General features: G+C 51.2%; 1 protein-coding gene across 2 annotated transcripts; it reads left to right on the top strand.

The window, feature by feature from the left end:
* Positions 1 to 9,098: 9,098 nt before the first annotated feature.
* Positions 9,099 to 18,264, top strand: LOC105106176 (band 3 anion transport protein). 2 transcript variants are annotated; one of them, XM_064495778.1, is made up of 10 exons: positions 9,099 to 9,247; positions 12,557 to 12,639; positions 12,765 to 12,843; positions 13,834 to 13,895; positions 14,745 to 14,925; positions 15,031 to 15,166; positions 15,612 to 15,735; positions 16,383 to 16,467; positions 16,619 to 16,815; positions 17,261 to 18,264. In XM_064495778.1, exons 2-10 carry the CDS (start codon positions 12,625 to 12,627, stop codon positions 17,369 to 17,371), a joined length of 990 nt encoding a protein of 329 aa, XP_064351848.1. In that variant the 5' UTR covers positions 9,099 to 9,247; positions 12,557 to 12,624; the 3' UTR covers positions 17,372 to 18,264. The 2 variants fall into 2 exon arrangements, with proteins under 2 accessions (XP_064351848.1, XP_064351849.1); XM_064495779.1 differs by lacking the exons at positions 9,099 to 9,247; positions 12,557 to 12,639; positions 12,765 to 12,843 and adding an exon at positions 13,366 to 13,476.
* The last annotated feature ends 301 nt before the right edge of the window (positions 18,265 to 18,565 follow it).

The raw sequence follows: 18,565 nt of genomic DNA, 5'->3' as shown, positions 1-18,565 counted from the left end.
AACAGTGTAGGAGGGTTCTTTTTTGTCCACACCCTCTCCAAGGTATATTATTTGCAGACTTCTTAATGATGGCCATTCTGACTGGTGTGATGTGATACCTCATTACAGTTTTGATTTGCATATCTCTAATAATTAGCAATATTGAGCATTTTTTCATGTGCCTGTTGGCCATCTGGATGTCTTCTTTGGAGAAGTGTTTATTTAGGTCTTCTGCCCATTTTTTGATTTTTTTTTATATTAAGTTCTATGAGCTATTTGTATATTTTGGAACTCAGTCCCTTGTCCATTGTGTCATTTGCAAGTATTTTCTCTCATTCTGTAGGCTGTCTTTTCATTCTGTTTATGGTTTCCTTTGCCATGCAAAAGATTTTAAGTTTAACTAGGTCCTATTTGTTTATTTTTGCTTTTATTTCCATTACTCTAGGATCTGGTTTGAAAAAAATATTGCTGAAATTTATGTCAAAGAGTGTTCTGTCTATGTTTTCCTCTAGGAGTTTTATAGTATCTGTTCTTACATTTAGGTCTTTAATACGTTTTAAGTTTATTTTTGTATGTGGTGTTAGAGAATGCTCTAATTTCATTTTTCACAGATAGCTGTCCAGTTTTCCCAGCACCACTTATTGAAGAGACTGTCTTTCCTCCATTGTATATTCTTGCCTCCTTTGTCATAGATTAATGACCATAAGTGCGTGGATTTATTTCTGGACTTTCTATCCTGTTCTATTTATCTGCTTATCTGTTTTTGTGCCAGTACCATACTGTTTTGATTACTGCAGATTTGTAGTATAGTCTGAAGTCACGGAGCATGATTCCTCTAGCTCCCTTCTTCGTTCTCAAGATTGTTTTGGCTACTAGGGGTCTTTTGTGTTTCCAGACAAATTAAAATCTTTTTTCTTCCAGTTCTGTGAAAAATGTCATTGACAATTTGATAGGGATTGTATTGAATTTGTATATTGCCTTGGGTAGTACGGCAATTTTAACAATATTGACTCTTCCAATCCAAGAACATAGTATATCATATTTCCATCTGTTTGTGTCATCTTCAATTTCTCTCATCCGTGTCTCATAAGCACTGTTTTTAAAACAAAATGAGGAGAGGGAAACTAAAGCCACCATGGAGAGGCATCTCTCATGAACGTGCTCGTTTTTTGCCTTCATCTTCTGTTCCCTGGTCACAAGAATGCCACTTCTGCACTGGCCTGTCCATGTTTTGACCCTCTGGATCTCCTGTCTGTGGTGCCCTGGTATATTTCACACCCGATTAGTTCAGGATAGCCTAATTATCCTTCTCTTTCTTTCTTTTTTTGGTGGGGAAAGGCAATTATTTATTTATTTATTTATTTACTTATTTATTTATTTATTTATTTTTTATTCATTCATTCATTCAGTAAATTTAATGGAGGTACTAGGAATTGAACCCAGGACCTCTTGCATGCTAAGTATGTGCTCTACCACTGAGCTATATCCTCCCTCCTATCCTTCTCTTTCTGATGCTGAAACTATACCTGCTTGATAGAAATACTCCTCAGCACTGCCCCCCCAACATCCTCGAGAGTTTTCCTGCTACCACAGGACACTGTCATCCTAGGAATCATATTCCTTTTGATTGAGGAACTTATTTGAGAGCAAAATCTGAGTGTCGGGCCACATTTGGTGTGAGTGATGTCCTCCAGCAGCAGAGTCCAGGCTGTGAGAGGTCACCTCCGGTCATGGGAGGTTTCAGGTCTGCCGGGCAGAGGAGGCAGAAGGATGAGGGTGCCTGTTCACTGCAGGTACTGGCAGCCCTTCTTAGCAGCGTTCGCCCTCCAGACCTTCCCATTCGAGTTGGAGAAGGGATAACAGCTCCACCAAGCTGCTGGCTCATTCCTTCATGGACACACCTGCTACACTGCTTTGAGTGTCTCTGTTTACCTGTCTGCTAAATCACAGGAGGAATCCCTGCTCCCTCCTGCGGTTTATGGCCAAAGTGATGTGTAACTTGGGGCGGAGGAGGCTCTCATGGGTCCTGGGCTGCTGCCTTTCTCTGCATAGTCCCAGGACTACAGTGTTTACTCACCCCCAGACTCGCTCCCAGGCCCCTCAGCATGGGTTTCAGGCTTCTGTATCCCTCAAGCACCTAGCAAAGTGCCTGACACATTAATGATGCAAAATGAATGTTGTGGACCTACTTGCTGGATGAATAAAGGAACTATGCCCCATCTTCTCAAAGCTGAAGCTTAGGAAACCCCATTTCATCAGTTATTCGAAAGATAAACTGAGGCACAGGCTGGAAACCCTCCCCGCATCCACCCCTCCCCAAGAATATCAGACCCAGTAGTTTTCTCCCAGACAAGATGGGTTAATGTAGACCCCTCCCACGTGTCCCAGCTGAGAGTGCTGGGCCCTGAGATAGGGGCCTGGGCCCTGCAGACACCACTGTCTACTCCCCACCCTGCCCCACCCAGGCCCCTTCAGCACCACTGGCGGGGCCCTATTTGAAATGAAGCAGTGCAGGGGCAGGGCTGAGGCTCTGGGTCCTGACTGGCTGCTCCTGGTCTATTCAAAAAGAAACAAGGAGCAGTTTGGACTCTGGGGCTCCCTGTCCCCCTCCAGGCTCTTGGAGGGACAGTGGGGTTATTAAGCTGAGTCTGCTGGAGTCCGGCTGGCTGCTTCTGGGGAAAGACAGGTGCATGGGAGGAATGGCGGTTTCTGAGGTTTCCCTCGTGAGGGAAGTTTCCCTGGAGCACAACCTTCCTGCTGGGACTGGGGGTGAGCAGCTCAAGGTCTCCTGATGGGGGACGGTCCACAAAGGAAGAGAAGCCTGGGTCAGGGGTTTAGGGACCCAGAGGACTTGCTACTCCCCTTCCCTGTCAGACAGGCCTTTGGGCACCTACCCCCACCTGCTAGGAACAGGAAACTTCAAGGTCCAGCATATGGAGGGCTCCCTCAAGAGACCCTCCTGCTCACTGAGGTGTTCCCCTAAGCGTGGCAATACCTACCATGTACCAAACGTCACTTTGTGCCTGGAGCTGGGCTAAGGGCTTCCTGTACAGTATCTCATTCTACCTGCACAACCTCTCCGGGAGACCGGACGTTATGAATGAAGAATCTGAGACTTTAAAGACATCTGGAAATGTACTCAAGGTCACACAGCTAGTAAGAGGCCTGACCTAGTTGGTTTGACTCCAAAGCCATTGGCTTAACTGCAACCCCTCCCATCCCCCCACACGTACCCCTCAAACACACACACAGACACAGTGGGGGACACACCCATAGGCCCAGACTCTGCCATCAGCTGTCAGGCCAAGTCCCCAAACATCTGGCTCAGCAGATAGGAGGGACCAGGAAGGGGTGGAGCTGTTCCCTGAGGGAGGGGCTGGGCCCAGTCAGGAGGGACCATCTGACCCCTCCTCCAGGAGGGATGGAGAGAGAAGGGGCCCTCATAAGTAGAGAGGGGAGGCCCAGACTTGCCCGGAGACCTACCTGCCCTGAGGAGGGGTGGGTTAGCCACGGAGAGAGATCCCAGGGGATGCACGTGAGAGACAAACCAGTGGCAAAACAGAGGGAAGATGGAAGGGGATCACCCCTGACCCCTTCCTCTCCCCCTCGGGTGCACCAAGAGCCCTGGCTACACAGACGCTCACTAGTGAACTCAGACGGGTCAGGCACAGGCACCCGCAATCATCCCATTACCTCCACCTCCTCCCCTTCCTTTTCCCCCTTCAATTACCCAGCCCAGGCCTAGCTGGGAGAGCGTGGTGCGCTGGTCAGTTTTTACTGTTGAGGTTTAATGTGGGATGACTGATGCTGTGATATTTAACTTATTATCACTTGGCTGTTTTTAAATAAAGTACATAGGAAAGAGTGGCTGCGGGTGACCCCTCCATAATGCCGGGGTTCCTCTCACACAATTTGCAGGGTGGCCAGAATGCACCCTTCTAGACACAGCACCCACTAGCCCTGTTCCTGGCTTCATAGGCCCTTTGAGCCTAGAGGGACTCTGCCTGAGGCTGACCCCCCCCCACCCCTCAGCAAAAGGGGGCTGCTCCCTGGTGTTTCAAAGCATCAGGAAAAGAGGGTAGACAGAGGCCTCATTAATTCATAAATATGAATTTTCTTCCAAAGTTACTGAAGCTCAATCAGAGAAATTAGCAAAACTTCAGCCAAGAATATCACCTCCCACCTGTGAGATGGATTTACGTGGTTAACACCAGGCTATGGTCATCCAAGTTTAAGGCTCCCTTGTTTAGAACTATTTAACCATACTAAGGATAACCAGCCTAGTAACACTAGGAAATTGGGCTCGGTGCCTTATGGACAATGTCAAGGTATAATTTTCCGTAAATGTAAGGATTGGTATGGAACAGACTAAATCAGATCATCTGGGGACATACTTGCTGCACCTAACAGAAGTTCTTGACTTAACTTCTAGCTTATTATCTTACTGTATTGCTAGTGATATTATATGCACATTGCCTGTTTTTCAAAAATGTTGTTTTTTGCACTCCCCAATGTGTGGCTGAGCCTCTGATAAAATGATGACTAGGCAATTTGATACGGTTTACCAGATACACACTTTATAGGAGATTTTGTGATTATAATGGTGTAACTCCAGACATGAGAGGAAACAATAAGAGGGAATATTTTTCTGCACCATAACCCAGTAGTAAGACAGGAGGTCCGGAGATTTTGGCCACTGTTAATAAGGCTTAGTCCAGTAGTAGCACCTGAGTGGCCTGTCAACAAAATCCTCACCTGGCCTAGGAATGAGCATTCCTAGCACCATGGGATGAAAGGGTCATAAAGTGTCTCCTAAAATATGGTCAAATTTGTGACTATGACGGGACCCTGCCAACTAAAATTGGCACTTGCCATCTGCCTCTACAAGGGTTAAGTCACAAGCCACTGCAGTCGCTGATCTTCAACTCACCCTGAAATGAGTCAGGGTGAGATCAGAAACGAGGCCCTCAGTGCTCTGGGAAACCCAGCGGAACAGGCCTTCAGGTAGTTAGATATTTTCAGGAGAAGATTTTAGGAGCCTAAATTCTTCCATCTCCTCATATCTAGAAAAGCACGAAAATAATTAACAGTGACATCTGCTTTGGCCATTAAGGAGAAATATCCTTTTGAAAGTCAGAATGGAGTAACTGTAGTTCAGACATCCAAGGTAAAACTAGGTAGCCATTGTGGACGTGATTGCAGACACGTTTGTGTAGTTGAGAACTTGAGTTTTCTGAGGTTTTTCAGACTTGGGACCCCACCAGCCATTCTCAAAGCAGTGTCTGCTGGCAACTGGTAGCTGCAACCTTGTGGGTTCAAGACCTCGTCTTGTTATTACTAAATTTTCAGAAGACTTTTTTTTTTTTTTTTTTGCTAACTTTTCTTTCTTTGGGGGTGTAATTAGGTTTATTTATTTATTTTTAAATGGAGGTACTGGTGATTGAACCCAGGACCTCCTGCATGCTAAACACGCCCTCTAAGTAAGTTTTATTAAAACTTAAAGGCTTTATTAAATAAAACTTAAAGGTTTTATTAAAACTTAGTTAGATAAAATTAGACAACTATCTCCCAGGCTACAAGTCTCCCTGAAATGCCAGGTCCAGACTGGGTTTAAGGCTTACTATTCTGAATTCCTCAGGGAGGAGATCTATTTTGTCTGGTAAAGTTTGGATTGTCACGCCTACATCTAATTAGCTCTGTTGCACCAAAATGGCAGACCAAGGGATTGAGATCTTATTCTGACTAGACTCAGATCCAGGACTTGAAATTCCAGAATATTTCCAACTTGGTGTCCATTCCCCAGATAGAGGCAGGACCATGCCCATTTCAGCAGGAATTAGCCAGAGTGCTTGTCACCTCGTTCTCTAAAAGATTTGGGGAAGGATCACAGAAAAGCGGAGACTTCAAATTGAGTCCCGCTAAAACTGATTTTCTGTGCTGAGTTTATGATTAAATTCTCTATCCAAAACATTATTCCTTTTCTTTTCCAACACCTGCTTTCCTCAAGATTGAGGAGTATCAAATGAAAAGGGAGGAACTGATCCAGAGCAGGACACTCTGGCGTCCTCCCTTACAAATTTTTCTATGTCCCTTGTTTCTCATTTGTAGGAAGTAGGCTTCATTCAGCCTCCTTGAATGTCCCTGAGTTCCAAAAGGCAGATTCAAATAGTTGCTAATCTGAAAAGAGAGGAAATGCAGAAATCGGGGAGATAGGGTCAGGAAACAATAGTGTAGCTTTGGGGCGGGGTCCTGTTTCCTCCTCAGTTAATATACATAACAATGTCTTTAAATTCTTCTGCGGGAACTAAGGCCCTCCAATCCCGGCTTCTTGTTTATTGTTGATTAGAATCATCAGAGACAGTTTTCTGGGGGACACTGGGTCCACCAGATCAACAGCATACTAATTACAAGCAACTTTCCTTTTTGTTACCAAGACTGTTGCCCCCAGGATCATACCCTTGTCCCTCCCTCAAATAGAAACCGGTTACTCTTATCTAAGTCTCAGGAGGCAGCTGCAAAGAGAAGAAACTGGTTAGAAGCTGTGAAGCCCAAGGTGGCAGAGGACTTGACTTCCAGTGGACCTTGAGCCTCCTTATACCGCCATTGTAATTCATTAGCATGGTAAGTAACACACCCACCAGCTCCATAACAGTTGATGATTGCCATGACAACAACTGGAAAAGCCCATATAAGGACAGAAAAGAAAGGTGATTGGCTCCAGCACATCCAGAGCTACAACTGATTCTTTCCAGTGTATTTCTCATTTCAGTCATTGTAGTCTTCAACTGTTTTTGGTTTTTCTTTACATTTTCTAACTCTTTGGTAAAAACTTCTAACTTTTTGTTCTGTGCACCCATTCTTCGCCTGAATGGAGGATCATCTTCATGATCATTACTCTAAACTCTTTCTCAGGTAGGTTGCCTATCTCTACATTACTTAGTTCTTCTGGGGTTGTATCTTGTTCTTTCATCTGGAACATATTCTTCTGTTGCCTTATATTATCTAAATCTCTATGTGTATTTTTATTAGATGGTGGGTTAATTATGTTTCGAGACCTTGGAGAAGTGGTCCTCTGTAAGGAACGTCCTATGTGTCCCAGCAGTACACTCTCTGCTCCTCACCTAGGGGCCAGGAGCTGGCTGGTCTCTGGGTAGGGGTCTGGCCTGCATTTGTGGATTTGGTTCTGCAGGCTGTGGGGTCATAGTTTTCTTGCTTCTGGAGTCTGCCCCCTGGTGAGTGAGGCTGGTCTAGAGGCTTTTGAAGGGTTTCTGGTGGGAGGGGCTGGTGCCTGCCCACTGGTGCCTGGCCCTTGGGTGAGCAGGGCCCTGTTTAGCGTGTGCCTAGAAGCAGCTGTGGGCTCAGGAAGTCTTTAGGTAGCCTGTCTGTTGATAGGTGGGGCTGTGTTCCCACCCAGTTAGTTCTTTGGCCTGAGGCATCCCAGCATTTAAGCCTACAGGCTGTTGGGTCTTGGGGCTAATGATCCAAGCAAGATATCAGCCTCCAGGAGAGTTTATGCAGATGAACACTCCCCAATATGTCCACCACAAGCTTTTTTGTCCCCAGGGTGAGGCACAGCTGGCCTCCACCTTCCCAGGAGACCCTCCAAGACCAGCAGGCATGTCTGGCCCAGGCTCCTATGAAATCACCGCTTCTGTCCTTAATCCCGGTATGCATGAGATTTTGTGTGGACTCCTTAAGAGTGAAATCTGTTTACCTCAGCTCCTACAATAAAGACCCTCTGGCCCTCAAAGCCAAATGCTCTAGGAGCTCCTCCTCTCAATGCAGGACCCCTGGGCTGGGGTGCTCAACATGGGGTCTCAGAACCCTCACTCCTGGGGAAGAATCTCCGCAAAATTACTATTCTCCAGCTTGTGGGTTGCACACGCCGGGGTTATGGGACCTGATTATATCCTAAGTGCAAAACACCTACCATCCTCTATGGTTCCCTCTTTATGTCTCCAGTTGGTAGGTTCCAGTGTTTTTTATCGATGGCTGACAAGCAGTCTGGAGTTTTCTTCACTTCATGAGAGGAGGTGAGCTCAAGGTCCTTCTAATCTTCCTTCTTGACAAGACCTCCCCTCTAATGTTTGAGTCTGAAGCAGGGAATCCCCAAGCTGGCAACCACAGAACCGGTACTCTGCCTTTATGCATGAGGTCACAGAAGCCCAGAGAGGGGCAGCCACTTGCCCTGCATCCCACAGCCAGGCAGTGTCAGAGCTGGGTTAGGATGCTTTCCTCCCTCCATGCCTGGAGCAGTGTTCACAAAAGCCCCTTCTGACTGCTTCCAAACCTCTCTTTATTCTTACCAATCTGCACTCATCTTTCAGTCCATGTCCTTTTAGCAACAAGAGCCCAGGAATAGGTGACCGGCCCCAGCACCCCACCAACAACAGAGACTGCCCTGCTGGGGGTGCGGGGAGGGGCACAGCGAGGCCGAGAATGCTGGCTGCTCTGGCCCGGGGGCCTGGGCCTGGCTGCCGACAGAGGAGCCAGTGTGCCCAGACACTGGGGCTTTGTGAGCTTGGAGCTCCGTGTGGGGATGTTGTTTTGGTTGACCTGGGATTGTTTCAGGTTGACTGAGTGGCAGTGTCTCAGCGCTCAGGAGCCAGTTCTATGGAGCCAGCTGGGGTCTTGCGGAGAGGGTGGTTCAGGGCGCCCTAGTCTCTGGGGCAAGAAGGAGAGGGGGCTGCCTGGGCCCGGGAGCGCTGAGCTGGTCCCTGTGGGCAAGGCTACAGAGGAAGAGGGAGCGAGTCCCCATGGAGGACACCAGGACAGGAGGGAGGAGAAGATGCCTGTGCATCTTGGGGCCTGAGCAGAGGGGGCTGGCCAGAGTGAGGATGGGCAGAAGCAGGACAGAGGCATCCAGGGCTGGAGCACACTTGCCGGGAGGCTGGGAGCTCCAAAAGCCCAGACATCAATGTCAGGTCCCGAAGAAAGAACCAGGAGAATCGTAGGGGCCAGGAGGGCCTTAGGGGCTGGCCAACTGGGGTTGGGTGCGGTGAGCCAGATTAACAGTTATCCAGATGTGGGTGAGAGATAACTGTTTATAGGGCACCCAGCAGGAGCAGGGCGGGGTGGTGGGAAGGGGCTCCCAGGGCCCATGGGGCAGGCAGATTAGGAGGCGGGGGCATGAGTCAGGGGTTTGGGAGCTGCCCCCAGGGCGCGGGAGCAAGGACCTAGTGCTGTTAGAGCGGGTGTGCGCTCAGCTGGTCACAGAGGCCACCGGTGGCTGCAGGAGTTTGCCGAGGACTCCAAGGCTTGTGAGCAGGTAAGCAGGGCAGGGAGGGGCTGGGGTGGTCCTCAGGTGCCTGTCTGGAGAATTTCAGCAGGTGCCCAACCTGAATCTGTGCCCAAGTGGGCATGGGGGCCAGACATTGAGGAGGGGTGCGGGTGGGTGGGGTGAGATTGTTACAATGGATGTTGTTATCCCTAAGGGCACAGGCCCAGCAGCACCTGCAGCTGGGGAGAGTGGGGCGGCAGGTCTTAGGGAAAGGAGGCTGGCACGAGGCAGCAAGGTGTGTGTGGCTGCTGCGTGAGTGTGTGTACATGTGGGCTAAATCTGATCCTCTCCAAGTGCGGGTCCTTGTCAGGCGCCTACTTACCAGACCCTCGGATTCCACAGGCTCAGGTCTTCACCCTCCACCCAGCCCTCTCTTTCCTCCATGTATGGAGTAGCCACGCCACCCTATGTTCCTCTTGGAGGGAAGTTTTCAGCTGACGCTGCTTCTCATTTGAGACACTTCCAGGGAGGCTACCAGGGAAACCTGGCACTGTCCCTGTCCTAGGGTGTGTTTGGAGGAAAAAGGGGAGTCTCCCACCACCCATGGATCTCAAAGCACTTATGCTAATTCCAAGGGAACTGAAGGAAAATCAGAAGGGGATGAAGATATAAGTGTGACCTTGATCCCCAGTAGCGGTAATAATGCTGGCAAACATGTACATAGACTTCCTTATGTGCCGGCCACTCTTCTAAGTGCTTCATGTATGTGACCTTACCTAATACAACAGCAGGTCTATGAGGAAGGTGTCATTATGATTACTCCACTTTACAGATGAGAAAACTGAGGCACAGAGAGGTTGAGTCACTTACTCGAGGTCACACAGGAAGTGGCAGGGCTGGGACTTGAGCCCAGGCAGTCTGGCTGCAGAGTTCATGCACTTAGACATGAACACTAAACCAGCCCCTAGCGATTTTCTCTTCCTGGAGGCAACTCAGTGCAATGGTTAGAGGTGTAGCTGGATTCAGATAGATCAGGGTTTAATCCTGCGTCTGAGACCTACCAGCTAGGGAAGCAAAGCAGGTAAAACTCTCTGAACCTCAGCTGTCTCCTCTGTAAGCGAGGCTAATGACATTACTCACTGCACGGAGTGGTTTGGGGATCATGAGATAAGACAGTGCAGCTCCCAGCAGTGTGGGGGCGATTACACAAAGGTGATGCTATGCCACCAGGGAGCCCTCCCCATCATCTGGTCACCCCTCCCCCAGCCTCTTCCAGCTGTGCTCCACCTCCTGGGCTCCAGATGCCCTGCTCCCCCTTATCTGCCTGGCCCTGCTTGGCGGACTAGCCAGGTGTTTGGTGCGCTTCCAGAAGCAGGGCAGCCATCAGGGTCCAGCCTCTTATCAGTGCCAGCAGAGCACGGCCTGAAGCTGAGGGGAGGATGGGCCTGGTGGGGGCAGCAGTCTGGGTCATGCGTGCACCCTCTATGGCCCCAGTGGAGCTCCAGGCACCTCCGATCTCCCCTCTTCTCTCTCACTGATGTCTAGGAACCCCAGTGGGAAGAACTCCCATTGTACAGACAGGGTGACCAGGCCCTAGAGAGAGGCTGGCAGCTGCCCACGGCTGTTTGGCCACTCAGTGGTGGAGAGGCAGCCTGGATCTCTGGCTCTCTGGCTCTGGAGGGCCCCTCTGCCCCTCTCCCCTCTCAGATGGGAAACTAACACTACAGTGCCAGTCCATGGGGAGCCATGTTTCCCACCTCAGGCTCCAAACTGGGAAGGCGGCTAGGGATCTGAGGCCCAGAGAAGGAGAAAGGGGAATAAAGATGGGAGAAAGGGAGGCAGAAGAACCTGGAGGAAGGGGACAGGGAGGGACAGAAGACCGGGAGAAAAAAGGTGCATGACCCAAGTCCTCACAGGGCAAGTCCCCATCCTCAGGTACACCCCATCCTCAGGCTCTGGGGACCCCCCCATGGCCACCACTTGCCTTACAACCACCCTAAGGCAGGGACTCCTGCCTTTCTCAGTTTGGTGGGGCTCGCTCATGCCCCTCTCTCTGTCTCTAAAGACTGCAGGGCCATCCAGTCCTCAGAAAGAAAGTTCTCTGTGCAGTTCCTTCCATACAAACTCCCTGCCCTTTTTCTCCCACAACGCCCAGCCCTGTCTTTTCTGCACCTTTGCCCGTCATTTCTCACATCCCAGCTACCCTCCCCCACCTCTCAGCCCTTCAGATCCCAGCATCTTGTCCTCCAGAGACACTCCGTCCCCAACCCCACCCCCGAGTCCTGCTCTTCCTCCTGCCAGACACATCCTGGGCACCCAGCGCAGTCTGCTCACTGCTGTGTTTGTCTGGGGCACGTGTGACCTCGTGAACCTCTGAGCCTGTCACATGGTCCCGGCTCGTGTCCCCAGTCAGGGCTGCGAGCTTCTGGAGAGAAGGAACAGTGTCTTCTTCATCTCAGCCTCCCAGGCTCAGCACCACGCCAGGCTCGCAGTGGGCACGTTGGTCAGCCTGACCCAAATCCCTGTCGCTACAATGCCCTGTGCTGCCTTGGGTGAGGGGGAGAAGAAAGTCCCTCCACACCAGTCTGTGCTCCCCTTGGGCGGGTCCTCACGTTCCTGGGGTGGGCGTAACTTCCTGTAGAGGCACAGCTGAGAAAACAGAGGCCCAGGGCGCCAAGGTCTCCTGGCTGGGTCCTAGTCATCCTGGCTCCCAGGCCCAGAGCCCCAAGCCTGCATGGGGGGGCCATTCATACCATCTTTCAACACATATCTATTGAGCACCTACTATGTGGCAACCATTCTGCTAGCAGTGGGGGGTCCAGTGAGGACTGAGATGTGCAGGCTCTTACTGCTCCTGTGGCTTCTCTTCTAGAGGCATCGTCAAACCGTATGTACACAAATGAATCAAGAAATCAGAAAATGACACATTGAGTCAGTGACTGCGAGGGTGGTCAGGAAAAGATGACATATGAGCTGAGATGTGGAAGGGCTAAAGTGTGGGGAGGGGCATCCAGGATGTGGACAACTGCACATGCAAAGGCCCTGGGGCAGGAAAGGGATTGGAAGGAGGCTAGTGGAATAGGTGGTGAGAAAGCAAGAGATGGAGTTCAAGATGGGCTGAATAGCCAAGTGTCCTCTTACTTGCATTGCCCCATCTCTCCCGGCCCCTGCACACCTGCCCTCACACCTACATACAAATCCAGCTCCTTCGCCCAACCCCACCCACACTGCCTTCCTATGACCCTATTGTCTCCCAGCATCTGGGATCCCCCTACTCAAATGCAGCCCCCTCTGGGGGAGGACCAGGACACCCCAGGGTGCCCTGTGCATCACCCAGCCTGTGCTCTTCCCCCGCAGGGACCCGCAGTGCGGGTTATGCTGGGGGCTCAGACCACTGCAGACAACTGAGCAATCAGGACAGTGCCATGGGGGATTTGCGGGTGAGTCTTCGGTGGCATCTGCAGGGCTCCTACCTGGGGGCTCTGGGAACCCAACCCTGAACCCCTACCTCCATGAGGGCTTGGGAAGCCCCTGACACCCCAGCCATGATGGCCACATCACACAGGAATCCGATCTGGAGGAGGTTCTTGGGCTGAAGGACTATGAAGACCGACGTGTTCCCATACTTCAGGTGAAGAAGCCAGGTGAGCCCCACCTCCCTATCTCCCGGGATAAGCTCCTGAACCCCCAACAGATATTAGCGGGGAACTTGTCCTCCCCTTCTCCGCACTCCCCACCCACCCAGCCTCAGGGCCAGTTCTCCCACAATCCTGGCTGATTGAAGGATAAACAGTTTTGTTTGAAATGATCACAAGAGGTGACTAGGGTGGGGGTGGGGGGGGCGATCAGTCACCCTTCTCTGTGCCCCTTAGATTTATTTGCAAGAGGGCAGCCAGGCCTGTCTGGGACAAGGGCATGAGTCCACATGCCACCCACCCCCATCCAATGCCAGTTTCTAGGTCAGGCACTGGGGCTGTTCTGGGAACTTCGATCTGTTTGGAGTCCTGAGAAATGGGGGGCCCATGGGGACCCTCAGGGCAGAGAGGCATCAGGAAACCTTCCTGGGCCTGCCCAAGGTCTCAAATGGCACCCCAGGAGGGCACCTGTTTACTGTCAACAGGACTTAAGTGCTGGCAAGTGGGATTGGAGATAAGAGGCCCCTCTGGGAAATGAGGGCTGGGGGAGTGGGGGCCATAAAAGGCCAGATCCCACCCTGGTACCCGGAGCTCAGCTTGGGGGCAGTGAGCGCTACTGGGCTGGGTGGACTGTTGAGGCAGGTGGGAAGAAGCAAGGGAATCTGGTCCCAGAAGGTAGCAGGAGAGGGAGGAGATCCTGGGAAAATCCTGAGAATTACCATTCAGGACTCCCCAGTCACCCTGGAGATGACGCCCCTTGTCACTCCTGAGGATGAGCCCCAGGGGCCCTCCACGGAGCCAGGCTGGGCCAAGAACAGGCAGGAGACACAGCACACTGACCGGCAGGGGTGGGGTGGGGCGCCAGGGTCCCAGCCAGAGTGGTGGGCAGGAGAGAGGCGTCATTCCCTTAAGTCTCCCAGGCTCCTGGTGGGTGGTACAGGAGGGTCTTAGGGAGGGACATCATCTGGGCATAGCACTAACCAGCCTCGGGGTTTTCAGCTCTGCCCACCAGGCGATCATCCACAGACTACCACAGCGCAAGGAATGGAGACACTCATGAGGTGAGCACCCCAGGCTCCCCCGATTCCCTTTCCTGTGCTGCCCTTGGGACCCAGCATTCTACCAGGGGAAGGGAGAAGCAGAGGGATCCGACAGCTTCAGGACCAGGGAGACCCCTCAAACAGGCAGAGAAGGAGCGGGCATCCTGGGAAGTAGGTAGAGGAGGACAGCTCCCATTGAGGGGCAAGCCCTGGGCCCCCCTTCCACTGATGGCGGACCTCCCTGGACAGAGAGAAACTGGCTGCTGGAGGTCTCTGGCCCTGGCTGGGCTGTCAGATGCTCCCTGGGGAGCACAGAATTAAATACAAGCTCTCCTGGGCCCAGGCCACACAGACCCCCCCTGTCCCCACTGAGGAACAGACTGCCTAGCTGGATAGATACTGGGTCTGCCCTCAGCTAGGCCCATGGGACTGGTCCCGTTCCCAAGGAGACCAAGGGCATGTGAGCCCAGGCAACAGTCTTGGAGGGAAGAGACTGACCCGTCACCCCAAAGGCTTGCCTCTCCTTTCCCTTTTGTGCCCACTCTAGCCTCTCTTTTGGTCCAGAGTTTCTTCAAATGCTTCTAAAATGGGGTGAAGGGCCTGGTCAGGAAGTTGGGGAACAGCCAGAGGTTGGGGCCATACTGACAAGACCTTCAAGCATCTCCCGCATGTCACACCTCACTCCACACCCCCAGGCTGCAGCTCCTGACAGTCCCTTCGGAGCTCAGGGTCTGTCCCAAGTGCTCCAGGACCCTGGGCCTCTGACAGACATCTCTCAGAGTCTACTGAGGGTCCACTGCCGTGGGCTCCCAGTCTCCCCACAGCCCTGCCCTGGGCCTGATGGACTAATTCTGGCCTGTGGGGCTGCAGGTGTATGTGGAGCTGCGGGAACTGGTGATGGATGAAAAGAACCAGGAGCTGCAGTGGATGGAGGAAGCGCGCTGGCTGCAGATGGAGGAGAACCGGGGGAAGGATGGAACCTGGGGCCACCCACACGTGTCTTACCTCACCTTCTGGAGCCTCTTTGAGCTGCAGAAAGCCTTCGCCAAGGGTGAGTGAGCCCCACTGGGCCCCTCTGCGTGCATCTCCCGCAGGGGAGGTTGGGGGAGGAGGAGGGCCAGGCCCAGTCGTCCAGCTCACCTTCCACTGCTTGCAGGTACTGTCCTCCTGGACCTGCCAGAGAAATCCCTGGCTGGGGTGGTCAACCACCTGCTGGACAGGTTTATCATTGACGGGCAGATCCGTCGTCAGGACCGAGAAAAGCTGCTGCGGACCTTGCTCCTCAAACACAGGTGCCCCTGCCTGCCAGGGCCTGGACTTCACACCCACAGGGCCCAGCTCCCCACCCACCTGCCTCAAGCTCTCCCTGAGGTCCAGATGGCCCCTCCCCCACCAGCCTGGGACCCACTTTTCTCCCATGATGGATCCTGCCTCTGACACCTCTTGAGCGGTGGCCATGTCTCCAGGCTCTGATCTGGGGGACACTGGTCCCCAGGAGGGCAGACACTCCAGGCCCTTCTCTTCATCCTTTCTCCTGGCTCCACTAGTTACTCCAGACTGAGGCCACCTGCTCTCATCCACTACATCCTTCAGAGGCGGCTGATCCTCCTTCTGACCCCGTGCCTCTCTAGTCTGGTCACTGGGAAATCCGTTTGATCCCTCCCACCACCATGTCCACTTTGCTGAGAGCCCGGCCTCAACAGCCTACTCAGCCCATGCCCGCTGTGTGTCCTGCAGCCACGCCAGAGACATCGAGGCCCTGGGGGGCGTGAAACCCGCGATCCTGACTAGCTCTGGAGACCCTTCGCAGCCTCTGCTCCCGCAACGTCCCTCGCTAGAGGCACAGCTCTTCTGTGAACAGGTGAGGCTGTACCAGGGGCGTGTGGGGAGAATGGGAAAGCCCTCAAATTGAACGTGGTTAGAAATGACAGTGGGTACTGACCCATAAAAAAGAATAAAATAATGCCATTTGCAACAATATGGGTGGACCTGGAGATCATCATTCTAAGTGAAATAAGCCAGAAAGAGAAAGAAAAATACCATAGGATATCACTTATATGTGCAATCTAAAAAAGCAAGCAAGCAAGGAAGAAAGAAAGAAAGAAAAGGACACAAATGAAATTATTTACAAAACAGAATCAGACTCATAGACATAGAAAACAAACTTATGGCTACCCAGGGAGAAAGAAGGTGGGGAAGGATAAGATTTGCAGGTACTAACTACTATATATAGAATAGATAAACAACAGGTTTCTGCTGTACAGCACAGGGAACTATAGTCAGTATCTTGTAGTAACCTATAATGAAAAGGAATATGAAAGGAATATATGTACATATGTGTATGACTGAAACATTATGCTGTGTAACAGAAACTGACAAATTGTAAATTGACTATATTTCAATTAAAAAAAAAAAGAAATGAGAGTGGGAAGGGGAGGGAGCAGGATACTCAGGCCGCTCAGGTCCAGAGTGGCTGGAAGACTCCCCTTACCACCCTCCTTCCAACAGGGAGAGGGGATCACAGAAGGGTACCCGCCACCTGGAATTCTGGAAAAGATTCTGCAGAATTCAGAGACCACCCTGGTGCTAGTGGGTAAGTGGCCAGTGCCTCCATCCCTCACCCCTGCTCCTCCCCTGCTTCTACCTCACACCCTGGCCCTGCCTGCTTCTCCCTAAACCCAGACCCCAGCAGCAGCGCCCCCCTCAGCCTGGCCTGACCACCGCACCTCGTCTGCCCCCAACAGGCCGCGTAGACTTCCTGGAGCGGCCTGTGCTGGGCTTCGTGAGGCTCAAGGACCCTATGCAGCTGGAGCCAAAGCAGGAGAAGCTGGGCCAGCCGGCAGTGCCCGTGCGCTTCCTCTTCGTGTTGCTGGGACCTGAGGCCCCCAACATGGACTACACCCAGCTGGGTCGGGCCGCTGCCACCCTCATGTCGGAGAGGGTGAGCAGGGGCGGGTGAGGGCTGGGGAGCCCGGACGCTGGGCCCTGTCTCTGGCCTGGGTCACTTTAACTTTGCTAGTTTGGCGCGTTCAGTCTGCTCTAGCTGCTGCTATGCTGTGTGGCCAGGGTAGTCCAGGCCCCTGTAGTCTGGCCCAGCCCTGCCTGACCTGGCCTGGTCTAGTCCGGCCTGGTCTGCTCTAGTCCCATCTGACCTGCTACAAGCCCCCTGGTTTGCTTCAGTTCTTTCTGCTTCCCCACTCAGGGCCCCGTCTGCCTCCCCAAAGCCTCTTCCTAGGGGAGGGTAGACCGGTGGGGGGCTGGTAATGCAGTTCCTAGAAGGAAGGAGCTGGTGAGAGGGTTCTGGTCCCCAGAGGCCCTGGCTAGGGACTCCTGGATCCTTTTGTGGAACAGACCCGAGTGGCCCTGACCATCTCTCCTGCCCTCAGGTGTTCCGCACTGAAGCATACCTGGCCCAGAGCAAGAAGAAGCTGGTACATTCTCTGGAAAGCTTTCTAAACTGCAGTCTGGTGCTGCCTCCCTCGGAGGCCTCCCTCTAACAAGCAATTTGCTAACCTATTCATGATCAACTTAATTCATTTGAAGTTTATTTTTGAGGTGTTAGGGAAGGTTTAAATTTGCCAAAGCTAAAATAGTCCTCATTAACTACTAAATAGTTACTTTTCTGGAGTCGCTCTTGAATGTCCTGGGTTTAACAAGGATTCTCCAGTCCGGGTGGTCAGACCTGGGCTACATCCTAGCCTTCTGTCAGCTCTGGGAATTCTGTGCCTTATCGCACAGCTGACTCTCTCAGATAGACGTGTGGCGTTTCACCCTCACAGGAGTGGCTTAGTGTTTAATGACGCTTCTCAAGGACACTCTGGTGCATATTTCTGCAGCTCTCTCTACAAAGCCCCCTTTTCTTTAGCATTCCACTTCGCAGATTTCAGGTGTTCCAGCCTCCCCCCTCCTCTCTCATCTCAACCCAGCAAACCCACTGCTTCAGGATACCTTCCTGGCACTGTGGTCTAGAAAGGGCCTCCAGGAGGGGCTGAGACCATCATAGGGCTCACTTTGTTTGTTCCCCTTGTCCTAGAGATCACAGCCCTGCACTGCGTCTCCGTCAGTGTCTAAGACAATTGTTTCATATATTTTATCTAGTTTTCCACTTTACATCACATAGCAAACTCCATCATGGTAAGAGAAAATCTCTTATTTTTTCTTAGGTTGGATTGTTTCGTCATAATTTTCTAGGACTTTGTCATTTTATTGAAAATTTTTAATTATTTCACGTAAAATAAATTTATCCATAATATCCTCTTATTTTGTAAATGTCCTGAAATTTAGTAGTGAAGTTAACCTTTTCATTTCCGACATTTGCAGTATGCGATCTTTTCTTTTCATGACAAATCATGTTAGAGATGATTAAATTTTATTAATCTTCTTAAAGGACTATCTTTTCTTTACTGATTGCCTTTATTGATGTGTTAGTTTGTATTTTATGTATTTTTATTATTAATTTTCTTCTTTGTACTTTTAAGAGACTCATTTTGTTCTACTAAATAATAGAAATGGGTAACTTAGATTGTTAATTATAAACTTGTTTTCCAATATATACATTTAAGGCTATAAATTTTTCTATTATTATAGCTTTAGCCAAATCCCCAAAATATTTTTTCATTCAATTCAAAACACTTTATGATTTCCATTATGTTGTTTTTTATTCATAAGAAGCAGTAGGACAAATAGGTAGA

The sequence above is a fragment of the Camelus dromedarius genome, chromosome 16, assembly GCF_036321535.1.
Source record: "Camelus dromedarius isolate mCamDro1 chromosome 16, mCamDro1.pat, whole genome shotgun sequence".
In the NCBI taxonomy this organism is placed as follows: domain Eukaryota; kingdom Metazoa; phylum Chordata; class Mammalia; order Artiodactyla; family Camelidae; genus Camelus; species Camelus dromedarius.
This window is presented reverse-complemented; position numbering and strand designations above follow the sequence as displayed.